The sequence below is a fragment of the Hemitrygon akajei genome, chromosome 22 (assembly GCF_048418815.1).
Source record: "Hemitrygon akajei chromosome 22, sHemAka1.3, whole genome shotgun sequence".
NCBI classification, from domain to species: Eukaryota; Metazoa; Chordata; class Chondrichthyes; order Myliobatiformes; family Dasyatidae; genus Hemitrygon; species Hemitrygon akajei.
The window spans coordinates 64955738-64969886 of record NC_133145.1 but is presented as its reverse complement, the minus strand read 5'-3'; the positions used below and the strand labels follow the sequence as shown (position 1 = coordinate 64969886).

At 42.6% G+C, this 14149-nt stretch overlaps 1 protein-coding gene across 4 annotated transcripts in view; it reads right to left on the bottom strand.

Moving 5' to 3' along the window:
* spag9b (sperm associated antigen 9b) overlaps positions 1–14149 on the bottom strand; it is a 288655-nt gene that overhangs the window by 40450 nt on the left and 234056 nt on the right. For all 4 annotated transcript variants that reach the window (XM_073026482.1, XM_073026481.1, XM_073026483.1 and 1 more), the window contains 4 exons: positions 13816–13905; positions 6930–7097; positions 5296–5467; positions 2215–2439 (listed from right to left, as the gene is read on the bottom strand). In XM_073026482.1, coding sequence (XP_072882583.1) covers positions 2215–2439; positions 5296–5467; positions 6930–7097; positions 13816–13905 — 655 coding nt within the window. The remainder of the gene's footprint in view (positions 1–2214; positions 2440–5295; positions 5468–6929; positions 7098–13815; positions 13906–14149) is intronic.

The window sequence follows — 14149 nt, the reverse complement described above, 5'->3', positions numbered from 1 at the left end:
CCTCATCCCAACTGTGAAGCATAGTCAAAGAAGCATCATGGTTTGGAGCTGCTTTGCTGCCTCAGAGCCTGGACAGCTTGCTATCATTGAGGGAAAAATGAATTCAAAATTGCTTAATAGAAGTTTGATAATGCAACAAGGTAAATATCTGAAAGACAAGAGTAAATCAATAACAGAATGGTTTAAAAAGATGAAAATTCGTGATTTGGAATGGCCAAGTCAAAGTCCTGTAGAAATGTTGTGGTAGGAGCGGAAACGTTTGGTTGAAGTTATTGCTGTACAAGGTGGTCACACCAGTTGCTGAAAGCAAAAGTTCACATACTTTTTTCCAACAAATACATGTAATATTGAATCACTTTTCTCAATACATAAATAAGTATGATTTTTTGTGTTATTTATTTAATTGGATTCTCTTTATCTAGTTTTAGGACACGTGAAGATCTGATCACATTTTAGGTTATATTTATGCAGAAATAGAGAAAATTCAACAGGGTTCACAAACTTTCTAGCATCATTGTAAGCATTGATAAACCACCAATGTGCAAAAGAAGATAAACTGTGTAAATAAAAAAGCTGAGAACATGAGTTGTAAAGAGTCCATGAAGGCCAGTCTTTAGGTTGTACAATCAGTTCACAGTTGTGGTGAATGAAATTATCCACTTTGGTTCAAGAGCTTGATGGGTTGTAGGGTAATAACTGTTCCTGATATTGGTGGTGTGGCACCCAAGGCTTGTGTACCTCAAGCCCAATGGTAGTAGTGAAAAGAAAGCATGGCCTGAATGATGGGCAAACACGAGGAAATCTGATGGACGTTGCTTTCCTGTGGCTGCACTCCTTTGCTTTGCATGAGATGGACTGGCCTGAATCTATCACTTTTTGTAGTCTTTTTTGTTCCTGGATATTGGTGTTTTCATACCAGATCGTGATGTAACCAGTTAGGATATTCCTCATTGTACATCTTTAAAAGTTTTTCAAGTTTTACTTATTATAAAACAGGAGGCCACTTGGTCCATCAGATCCATGCTGACTCCTGATAAGGGCAATCCCATCAGGTCTCTCTTTTTATTTTCTCTGTAGCCTTGAAACTTACTCTCCGACATACCCAGCAACTCCCTATTTTTGATTCTTCTTGCTATTTACCTACAGTAAGGGATGATTAACCTTAGCTGATGTGCTGTAGAAAGAAGAAAGTAGAGCCACTGTTGTGCCTTCTTTTGTGGTGACACATGTGCTGGCCATAGGACAGATCCACTGATATGTGAACACCAAGGAATTTAAAGCTACTTCTGTTCCCCTCATGACTGGCACATGGAACTCCATCCATGAACTCATGAACTGTCCATCTAACCAATAAGAGACACAGGAAATGGGTGAGACCTTTCATGAACATCTCTCATCTGTATTTACTGTGAAGGACATTGGAGTTATGGAATTTTTGGAAAAGAATAGTAACATGCTGAAACAAATCTGCATTACAAATGAGGAGATGCTTTTATGTAAAGATGTTTAAATAACTGGTACCTGACCAAGTACATCCTACAACATGTTAGTGAGGCCAAGGAAGTACCTGCTGGGCCCTGGAGAGTGTTGTAGAATAGAGGGACCCAAAGGCACAACTACAGAGTGACAACACAACCAGAGAGGATGTTAAAAGCACATTTGTCGTGCTTTCCTTCAGAGAGTAAGCACAAGAGCTGAGATATCATGCTACAGTTACATGAGGCATTGGTGAGACTGTATTTGGAGTAATAGTTCTAGTTGCCCATATCTAGTAAGGATGCCATTGATGTCAAAGGTCTGCAAATATGGGCCAAGGACTGGATGTTGGAGGCCCAATGTTCATTAACCTGACAGTAAAGAGCCAAAGACTGGTGGTCCGAGGCCTGGAGGTGGCCAGTGCTGCGACTGAAGGCCAGTTGTTTGTGTCTAGAGCTAGAGGGGACAGATTTAAACTGAGAATGGGAAGACTTAATGAGGACCAGGAAGGCAACATTTTCCAGGGGCAATGGGTAAACTGTCAGAGGAAGTGGCAGGTACAATTACAAAGTTTAAAAGACATTTACACAGGTACAAGGATAGGAAAGGTTTAGAGGGATATGAGCCAAATGGGACTAGTTCAGGTTGGGCTGAAGGACTTGTTTCTGTGCTGTTTAACTCTTTGACTACGTAACTATGTACCTTAGTGGAAAATATGTTAGTTTACTGAACCCCTACCTGACTCTCCTTGGATTGGTGAGGAGCTGGCAGGGGTGTGTATACTGGGAGGAACTGTACTCCCTTCTGTAGTACAACCAACCACCGTGATCCCTCCCAAAAGATTGTCGCTTCCAGCTGAACTATTACTCGCAACACTCCCTGCTAAAGAGCTACATTCCGCTTGACTTCCCTCCGTGTCGACTGGAACCTCTTCTCCAGCAGGATAGTCCGTCTCTCGGGCACCTATAATTGGAAAGATTCAATGTTATCAAATTGATCCAGTCATCAACTGATGACAATTTTTTATTAAGTCAGAATGACATCATGAATGAAGAGTTCAGTCAACACAGTGAAACAACATTCTACCAAAGAATTTCTGCTATTTCTCTCAGCTGGAACTCCATTGTTGGAATCATTGAAAGGTCACATGCTCAAACACTGGTCCAGAGACTCGAGATCAAAACCCACTCTGGAGTACAGGTGGGAAAAGGAGGGAGTGCCACACTGTCAGGTTTATTTACTTCAATATGAGAAAGATGCCACATTCTCAGCTGGATGTAACAAATCCCTCAGCAATATACAATTTGCTGGAGGAACTCAGAGTCCAACTGTATCAGTCCCTCCCACCCCCACATATGCTGCTAGATTTGCTGAGTAAAACATAGAACCTAGAACAGTACAGCACAGTACAGGCTATTCAGCCCACAATGTTGTGCCAATCTTTTAACCTGCACTAAGATCCATCTAACCCTTCCCTCCCACATAGTCCTCCATTTTTCTACAATCCATGTGCCTATCTTAGAGTCTCTTAAATGTCCCTAATGTATCTGCTTATAGAACCATGCCCGGCAGCGTGTTCCATGCAACATTCTATGTGTAAAAAACTCTTAGCTCTGACATCAACACCTACACTTTCCTCCTATCGCCCCCTTCAATTAGTCAAAAAAGCAAAAAGTCTCTGAATGTCCACTCAATCTATGCCTCATTATTTTGTAATATCTATCAAATCACCTCTCATCTTCCTTCTTTCCAAAGAGAAAAGCCCTAGCTCCCTCAACCTATCCTCATAAGACGTGCTCTCTAATCCAGGGAGTATCCTGGTAAATCTCCTCTGCACCCTCTCTGAAGCTTCCAGGTCCTTCCTATGATGAGGTGACCAGAATTGAACACAATAATCGAAGTATGGACTAACCAGGGTTTTAAAGAGCTGCACCATTACCTCACGGCTCTTAAACTCAATCCTCCAACTCATGAAAACCAATGCACTCTATGCCTTTTTACCTACTCTACCAACTTGCAGGGCAACTTTGAGGGATCCATGGACGTGGTCTCCCAGTTCCCTCTGTTCCTCCAGCAGATCTGCTCCGGTTTCCAGCCTTGGAACACTAGTGATCCAATTGCACATTATTTTGAAGATGAGCAGGGAGTTTACCCCGTGTTTTGCATCAGTATTCATTCCCAAACCAATATCACTATCATAAATTACTTGGCCATTTATCTCTTTTGATATTTCTGGCTTCTGACCATGCACATTTTGTATATCATGCTTCCTCCTTCCCAACAGTGACAATTCAAAGTCACTCAGTTGGCTTAGGTACAATGAAATGATTTTTCCCATACAAATGTAAGCATACCTGGACAGCAAAGGAACAACCATGATTTACTGCCCTGTGATTAATTGCACCAAGTGTGGCAGCAGTGATAGAGCTTGTCCTAGCCCAAAAATCATGATTCATATGTCACCACTGGTCTTGAGAAAAAGACAACTGTAAAGCACTGCAGTTTCTCAGTTTATGGAAGTTCTCAACATTATGTAGGACTCAAAAGACACAGATAAACTGCAGAGGACACCCACCTTCTCATGACTCAGTAAGTGATTTATCTGTGTAACAGGAGAGAGATAGTTATGGAACACAGGGATCTGGGCATCGTTGAACATGAAACACAAAGGGCTAGCATTTACTGCAGGTGCAGTAAGTAATTTGGAAGGCAAACGTAATGTTGACCTTCTTTGCAAAGGTTGTGAAGGATATTAAATTGGAACTTTGATGCAGCTTCACAGAGACGTTTGGTCTTCAGATACAAGGAAAGATGTACTTAAATTGGAGGGAATGTGAATTGGCTCAAGAGATTGAATTTTGGGATGAAGGGGCTGACTTTGATAAGAAGTTAGGCCTAAGTTCATTGGAATTGGAAAGATTAGAAGTAATCTCACTGAAACACATTAGATTTTGAAAGGAATTGACAATGCGGATACTGAAGCACTGCCTGAAATAATCTAGAATTAAGGGGCATAGTTTCACAGCAAGATTGTCAGAGGCAAAGATAAGAGGGGACAGCCAGAGACTTTTTCCCAGGGCAGAAATGGTGTACAAGAGGGAGCATTATTTTAAGGTGTTTGGAGGAAAGCATGGAGTGGGGGGGTGGAGAATGTTAGACAGGTTATTTATTTATTTATGTTGCACAGAGAGCGCTGGGTGTGTAGAAAACCCTACCAGGATGGTGGTAGAGGGAGAAACATTAGGGCTTTTAATAGACTCTTAGATAGGGACATGGATGATAGAGAAATGGAGGGCTATGTGGGAGGGAAGGGTTAGATTGACCTTGGACTAGGTTAAAGGGCCTCTACTGTGCTGTAATATTCTATACGTGGTCACTCATTTCCCTCAGAAGTTGTGAATCTTTGGAATTGCTTGCCCCTGGAGAATGAATCTTCATGATCAGGGTGGAGGTGAGATGTTAAACTGTGACGGAGTCAAGGGGTATGAAGATAGTGGAAAGCAGTGTTGAGGCCAAGACTAGATCAGCCATAAACTTACTGAAAGGCAAAGCAAGCCTGAGGACTCAATTAGCCTCCTCTGCTGCTGCTTCCTACTTGAGGAGATGGAACCTAAAAGGAAAGATGGTGTTCAGGGCAAGGCTGCAATACTAAGTGCTAAACTACAATATTAACACTTAAAATTACAACCAATGAATCACAATATGATCTTGCAGAATTTTTAAAGATTGCACAAGAGGTACAAATTTCACCTGTGGTTAATTCAGTTTAAAAAAAAAGTCTTTAAGAAAAATTTGCTAGCTTTTGCAATATCAACTCACCTGGTACACTAGCAAGGCAAAGGATGTGTGAGTTGCAGACAAAGAAACTATCAAGGATTTTTCCGGGCTGGTTAGCATCTATAACCACCACTTTACCAGTGGAATGTGTGCTTGTACAGATCCAAACCAAGCTGGACAACTCCTCTTGATGTCTTAGCTCCTTTTCCTGTTCCTGTGCAACACAGATGGTTATTAGCACATCCTTTCAGCTCTCAATCTGATACATTTCAAATAAGTGAACTGCCTAAAAACTAAATCTAAAGCAGAAAAAGATTCAATTTTATTAACAGTACAATATGAATTTGCTTTTGTTAAATCAATGGATCCCAATCAGGTTGCCCTTTCCACCAAAGATGACTAGGTTAAACTGTGATTTTTTTTCATGGTGAGATCGGAGCAAAATGTACAAGTATAGAGAGGTAGTTTTAAGATCAGAGATATACTCGATACAAAATCATCCTGGTATACACCTGCTCTGTGCAATCTTTTCGCCCCACCAACTGTGGGCCTAGTACAGTATTAAACTGTTTTAAGTCTAATTTAAGAACAAAGAACAATACAGCACAACCCGATGTTGTGCCAACTGTTTAGACCATAATACATAGAAGCAGAATTAGGTCATTCAGCCCATCGAATCTGCTCTAGCATTCCATCATGTGTCATTTATTATCCTTCTCAAACCCATTCTCCTACCTTTTCCCCATAACCTACTCCAAGATCAATCTAACCCAACCCTGCGACATAGCCCTCCATTTTTCCTTCATCCATGTGCCTATCTGAATTTCTTGTACTCAGTTTCTTAATCTGAGTTTCTTAAATGTATCTGCCTCTATCACCACCCCTGGCAGCACGTTCAATTAGACCTATTAAGAATGGAGTGTGGGAAAATAAAATAAGAAATTAAATTTTACCTGACTTCCTGCTCCTGATCATTATCCAATTTTATTGTCATTAGTCCCATCTCTGACCAAGCTCAACACAGACACAGTATAGAACTGAAAAGCAACAATCCTAGGACATACAGTTTTTGTCACTGTCTAGAGTGAAATACTCTACTCCAAGAAGAGTCATCACCTTCATCCTTATCCCGCGGCCCCTTCTGCTATCCACAAACACTAAGCAAATGATAATGAGGGTGGACTAAATAGTATTTGAAGGTCACTGTTGATCTGTTCCATTAAATCTGCTCAACACCTCCTGCAATGTTTAACAGCTAAATGAAGATCCAAGGCACATGCTCACCTTTACTCACTTCACCTCCAATACCCCAGTTCAACGCAGAGGTCTGTGACCAATAACAGAGACTGAAATACTCACATCTCTTCCATAAAACCAGAAGGCAGAGGAGCAGAATGAAGCCATTTGACCTATCGAGTTTGATCTGCTATTCTGTCATGGCTGATTGATTATCCCTCTCAACCCATTCTCTTGCCTTTACGCTGTAACTTTTTTTCCTTCAGCCCATTTGATAAGTTGGGTAATAGAAGAGCTGAACAGCGCTTGATAGCCAACTAAACTTTTGAAATCATATCATGGACAACTTAATAGATACACTTAAAATAATTGTAAAGTAAATAATTTGAAAATGTTAGACATTTTGACTGCTTTTTGCTTTAAAATGACAGCATACATACTTTAAGCTCTTGCTCCAGACGGTCCAGGCTGCTCTGAGATCCTCTCTGCTGCTTACTGCTTTCTGGTTCTGAACCTGTCACATCATTGTAAAACACACTAGCACCAAAAATTGAGCCTCCATCACGGGTTTTTCCTCCTGACAAGTTTACACCAACAGCACACCACAACTGGGAAACAAAAATTAAGAGTAGTCAAAGTCATTTAGAGGATCACCAAAACCAAAATGAAGGCTTGAAAACTAGAGAGCAGGAACAAAGGTTGAAAAAAGGTGCATATACAAGGATTAATACTAGCATGGACCTATTGGCGCAATGAAACTGTTTCTATGCTCATATACCGTCTGGGTAGTCTCCAGCCCCTTGGTATGAACATCAAATTCTCCAACTTCTAGTAATTCCCTCCCTCTCCCTTCCCCTATCACACTTTCACTCTGCCTCTTCTTCTAGCTGCCTATCACCTCTCTCATGATTCTGCCTTCTTCTACTACCCATAGTGCTTTCCCCTTACATTCCTTCTTCACCTCTCCTGCCTATCCCCTCCCTGCTTCCCCTCCCCCACCCCTTGATCTTTCCTCTGAGTGGTTTTTCACCTGGTACCTTCCCCCTCCCCCCGCCTTCGTTGTAGGGCCCCTGCCCCCTCCTTCTTGAGTCCTGACGAAGGGTCTCGGCTCGAAACGTTGACTGCTCCTATCAACGGATGCTGCCCGACCTGCTGAGTTTATCCAGCATTTTTGTACGTGTTGATTTGACCACAGCATCTGCAGTGCACTTTGTGTCTTCTATGCTCAGAATATTTCTGAATATGCAAATTGGCAGTGTTTTGCTCACAGTATGGCTCGATTCAGTTGATTTAAGACTCAAGATTAAAATGTTACAAAATAGAGTTTCAACATTAATCATCTTGATAAATTGACAGAATCTTGTTGAAATGCTATTTTGTTGGGGGGGGGGGGGGGGGGAGAAAGAAGATACCCAGGTATTTCCAATGTGCTTTCCTTGAGTTATAGGGAAAGGTTAAATACGTTAGGACTTCATTTCCTGGAAGGTAGGGAAACAAGGGAAGATCAGAATCAGAAATAATATCACTGGCGTATGTCATGAAATTTGTTAACTTTGCAGCAGCAATACATGATAAATACAGAAAAATCCTGAATTAAAGTATATATATGTACTGTGTATTAAGTAGTTAAATTGAAGATATGTAGTACAAAAACAGAAATTAAAAAAAGTGTAGTGAGGTAGCATTCATGGGTTCAATGTCCATTTAGAAATCAGATGGCAGAGGAGAAGAAGCTATTCCTGGTTCACTGAGTGTGTGTTTTTATTGACACTTTCAACCTCTCACTGTTACGGGCAGAAGTTCCCACTTGTTTTAAAAAGTGACTGTTGTCCAGTAGCACTCACATCTACAGTGATGAAGTGCTTTGAGAGATTGGTCATGGCTAGACTGAACTCCTGCCTCAGTAAAGACCTGCGCACATTGCAATTTGCCTATTGCCACAATAGGTCAATGGCAGATGCAATCTCAATGCTCTCCACGCGGCTTTAGACCACCTGGACAACACAAACACCTGTCAGGATGATGTTTATCGACTATAGCTCAGCATTTAATACCATCATTCCCACAATCCTGATTGAGAAGTTACAGAACCTGGGCCTCTGTACCTCCCTCTGCAATTGGATCCTCGACTTCCTAACCCAATGACTACAATCTGTGCGGATTGATGATAACACATCCTCCTCGCTGACGATCAACACTGGTGTGTGTGCTTAGCCCACTGCACTACTCTCTATATAGCCATGACTATGTGGCTAAGTGTAGCTCAAATACCATCTATAAATTTGCTGATGATACAACCATTGTTGGTAGAATCTCAGGTGGTGACAAGAGGGCGTACAGCAGTGAGATATGCCAACTAATGGAGTGGTGCCGCAGCAACAACCTGGCACTCAATGTCAGTAAGAAGAAGGAGCTGATTGTGGACTTCAGGAAGGTTAAGATGAAGGAACACATACCAATCCTCACAGAGGGAACAGAAGTGGAGAGAGTGAGCAGTTTCAAGTTCCTGGGTGTCAAGATCTCTGAGGATCTAACCTGGTCCCAACATATTGATGCAATTATAAAGAAGGTGAGACAGTGGCTATACTTTATTAGGAGTATACACTCGAAAACTTCTATAGATGTACTGTGGAGAGCTTTCTGACAGGCTGCATCACTGTCTGGTATGGGAGGTGGGGGCTACTGCACAGGACTGAAAGAAGCTGCAGAGGGTTGTAAATTTAGTCAGCTCCATCTTGGATACTAGCCTACAAAGTACCCAGGACACCTTCAAGGAGCGGTGTCTCAGAAAGGCAGTGTCCATTATTAAGGACCTCCAGCACCCAGGGCATACCCTTTCCTCACTGTTACCATCAGGTAGGAGGTACAGAAGCCTGAAGGCACACACTCAGCGATTTAGGAACAGTTTTTTCCCCTCTGTCATCCGATTCCTAAATGGACGTTGAATGCTTGGACACTACTTCACATTTTTATTAATATATAATATTTCTGTATTTTGCATGATTTTTAATCTATTCAATATACATATAACTGTATAACATATCCTGAATAAGATTTATTTATTTATTATTATTATTTTCTTCTATATTATGTATTGCATTGATCTGCTGCTACTAAGTTAACACACTTCACGTCACATGCCGGAGATAATAAACCTGATTCCGATTCTGTATTAAGACATTTTTTGCCTTGAAAGGATTTGATAGAGGTATACAAAATAGTAAAGGGTGTAGATAAGGCAAATGTAAGCAGGCTTTTATCCACTGAGCTTGTGTGAGACTACGAGTAGAGATCATACGATAAGGGTGAATGGTGAAGTACTTAAGGGGACACTGAGGGGGATCTTCTTCACTCAGAGAATAGTAAGAGTGTGGAACGAGCTGTCAGCAGAAGCTGTAGATGTGAGTTCAACTGCAACATTTAAGAGAGGTTTGGATAAGTACATGGATGGGAGAGATATGGGGGCTAGGGTACAAGTGTGGCTTGATGGGACTGTACAGCAGGGGTTACCAACCTTTTTTGCACCGCGAACCAGCTTAATATTGACAATATTCTTGAGGACCAGCCAACGGAGGGGGCGGGGGGGGGGGGGTGTTAATATCAACCGGAATATAGGTGGTAAGTCAGCTATGTCACATATAAGTGGCTAATACACTCAATTTTGTTTCTAAAATGGTTTATCTAACGAATTTAATATTAAACACACAGTGCATATTCTCCTTACATGAATATAGTGATAAGTCACTTATAAGTCAACAGCATCATAACATTTTAAGTAACATTTAGATATTAAACAAACAGCGCATATTTTCCTCATATGAACATACAAAATCATTGCAACACACCAATATCGCTGAATTAGTGGGAGCCCTGGGCTTGTTTCCCTGCAACAAGACGGTCCCATCGAGGGGTGATGGGAGACAGCGATACTCCAAGGGGGTTTCTTATGTCCAGTCTATTCCACAATTTAGTTTTTGTTGCATTCATTGCAGAAAACACTGCTTCGCAGAGATATGATGTTGAAAATGGAAGCAACATTTTCAGTGCTTTTGTGGCTACCTTAGGATATTCAGTCTTGACTTTGATCCAGAATGCCGGCAGAGATGTTATATCAAACATACTTCTCAGCCCACTGTCATTTGCAAGCTCGAGGAGTTGATCTTCTTCCCGTGCTGACATGGATGATTCACCAGGGACATCTACAAATGGGTAACGGACCCATTCCTTTGCACGTCTTGGGTCATTTGCAGTTGGGAAGTAACGCTCAAATTCTGTTGACAGTGAAGATAGGTGATCGCGCACCAGCTGTGAGGACGGTGCAGCCTCAGTCTCTCCCATAATCCCAGCTAATGTTGGGAAGATGTCAAATATTTCCCTGTCCACTCGCCGCCCCCACAGTTCCAGTTTGGCTTTGAAAGCAGACACTTTATCTGCCAACTCGAAGGCAGTTGTCATTCTCCCCTGAAGTGACAAATTGAGTTCACTGAGCAGATTGAAGATGTCACACAGATAAGCGAGTTTTGCTATCCACTCCTCGTCACTGAAGTGTGCTGCCAGTGGTGACTTTTTTCCTGAAAGAAATCTCTGTAGCGGCTCTCTTAACTCAAAAACCCTAGCCAGGACTCTCCCCTTTGATATCCACCTGACATCAGTGTGTAAGAGAAGGCATTTGTGCTCTGCATCCATTTCCTCGCAAAGCTGCTCAAACTGACGTGAGTTAAGGGCTTTTACTTTGATGTGATTGATAACTTCAACAATGTCTCTCAATACGCTGTTAAGACCAGGTGACATTTTTCGGCTAGCCAGCATTTCCCTGTGTATGACACAGTGTGTAGACTGGCATTCAGGAGCAACCTCTTTGACTTAGGTAGTGAAACCAGACAGCCGTCCAGTCATAGCTGCAGCCCCGTCTGTGCATATTCCAATACAGAATGACCAGTCCAATTTAGCTGACGTGTAGTCATTCGAAGACCTGAATAGTTCTGTCCCAGTTGTGTTAGTTGGCAGTGGCAGTGCACAGAACATATCCTTGGGCACATCGTCTTGAAATATATATTGCACATAAACCAGCAGTATTGCCTTTTTGTCGACATCGGTAGACTCGACAACCTGGATAGCATACCATGGTGACTTGTTAAGCTGTTCCAACAGCTGTGCTTCGATGTCCTCCACTATGTCATCGATTCTCCTTGAAACTGTGGTAGCTGAAAGAGAAACCTGTGCCATCTTGTTAGCTGCAGCTTCTCCCAACAGTTCACGGCACATGTCCCTGGCAGCAGGCAGAATCAATTCTTCACCAACAGTGAAGGCTTCTTAGCCTTAGCGATACGGCTAGCCACTAAGTACGACGCTCTTAGAGCAGCAGTATTTGTGGAGGTGGTGGCTCTCAGCACCTGCTTCTGAATCCGCTTGCTCATGTTTTTTCTGCTCAAAAATCTCAGCAGGTTTGTCTTTAAGTGCAGGGTGCTTGGACTCAAGGTGCCGAAGCAGTTTTGAGGGCTTCATTGCCTCATTAGACAGCTTGTCTCCACATATCACACACAGGGGACTTGGAACGTGCGAGTTACCAGTCACATTAAAGCCATATTTTATGTATGACTCGTCGTATTTTCTGTTGAAGCTTTCTTTTTTTTTGCGGTCTCGGCCTCAGCTGTCTCTACATTATCATCATCGTCAGGCCTTTTATGTCCCCTAACAGGTCTTCCAAAGAAACTCTCAAGCGACGTTTGTTTTTTACTCATCGAGTAGTTGTAGGTTAATGACCGACTGATGACCTCGCGTGGGTAATGACCTCGTGTGCGTTCAAGTTCAATAGTGGGCGTGACAGGGAATGAGGAAAGGTGCAGCTGACTCATATCGTTTCATATCGCCAAGTAATATTGTTTCCTCATGGCCTGGTAGCGGTCCACGGCCCGGTGGCTGGGGACCACTGCTGTATAGAATACCAGTTTGGCACAGACTAGATGGGCCAAAGAGCCTGTTTCTGTGCTGTTGTCTCTATAACACTACAACATATTCAAGCAGCCAAGATATTGCTGTCAACATTGAGCAGACCTATCCCTAGGATGGCGGCAATGTCATGAGGGGAAAGATTGAGTAGAATGGGCCTCTTTACACCTGAGAGAAAAATGAGAGGTGATCTCATTGAGTCATGCAGGGTTGAGGATGCTGAAGATAGATAGGGGCCGTTTCCCCTGGTCGAGTACTGGGGGTGGCAGATGTAAAACGAGTAAATCAGTCAGAAGTGAGAGGAGGAGAATTTTCTTCAGTTTCAGTGAAGTATTATTGGAACTCACTCCCTCAGAGGACTGAGAAGTTAATTATAGATTCCAAGATTTTCTCAATAATGAATAAATATCTCTGGTTCAATTGACAGGTGTAACTAATAGCAGACACCTTACAAACCTGGTTAATTAGAATAATACACACAAAATGCTGGTGGAATTCAGCAGGCCAGGCAGCATCTATAGGAAGAAGTACAGTCGAAGTTTCGGGCCCAGACCCTTCGTCAGGACTAACTGAAAGAAGAGATAGGAAGGGGACAGGGAGATCAGAAATGATAGGAGAAAACGGGAGGGGGAGGGATAAAGCTAAGAGCTGGAAAGTTGATTGGCAAAAGGGACACAGAGCTGGAGAACGGGCAGGATCATGGGATGGGAGGCCTAGGGAGAAAGAAAGGGGGAGGGGAGCACCAGAGGAAGATAGAGAGCAGACAAGGAGTGATTGTGAGAGGGACAGAGAGAACAAAAAAGGGGGGGAAATAGATAAACAAATTAAGGATGGGGTAAGAAGGGGAGGAGGGGCATTAATGGAAGTTAGAGAAATCAATGTTCATTCCATCAGGTTGGAGGCTACTCAGACGGAATATAAGGTGTTATTCCTCCAACCTGAGTGTGGTTTCACCTTGACAGTAGAGGAGGCCATGGATTGACATTTCTCTTTCTGTCCCTCTCACAATCACTCCTTGCCTGCTCTCCATCTTCCCCTGCTGCTCCCTTCTCCCTGTCTTTCTCACTAGGCCTCCAGTCCCATGATCCTCCAACTTCTCCAGCTCTGTGTCCCTTTTGTCAATCAACTTTCCAGCTTGTAGCTTCATCCGTCCCCCTCCTGTCTTCTCCTATCATTTCAGATCTCCCCCTCCCCCTTTCAATTCTCTTACTATCTCTTCTTTCAGTTAGTCCTGACGAAGAGTCTCTGCCCAAAATGTCAACTGTACTTCTTCCTATAGATGCTGCCTGGCCTGCTGCGTTCCACTAGCATTTTGTGTGTGTTGCTTGAATTTCCAGCATCTGCAGATTTTCTCGTGTTTAGTTAGAATAATGTTACCTTCATAAAGGTATCCTTGTCATCCAAAGGCTGCAGATACACTGGCAAGGGCAGATTCTTCATCTTGTCACATGTACCACCATTTGTCACCTAAGGGAACACCAACAAGCTACGTTAATGCTCCAGGGAGGGACAGTGACAAACATATAACACTTATTGATACCATTCTGTATGAACCTGTGATTGAAGTGAGCACAATATTGCAGGATCTCTGAAAGGATAGAATTACCACTGTAAGAAACATAGAAACATAGAAAATAGGTGCAGGAGTAGGCCATTCGGCCCTTTGAACCTGCACCGCCATTCAGTATGATCGTGGCTGATCATCCAACTC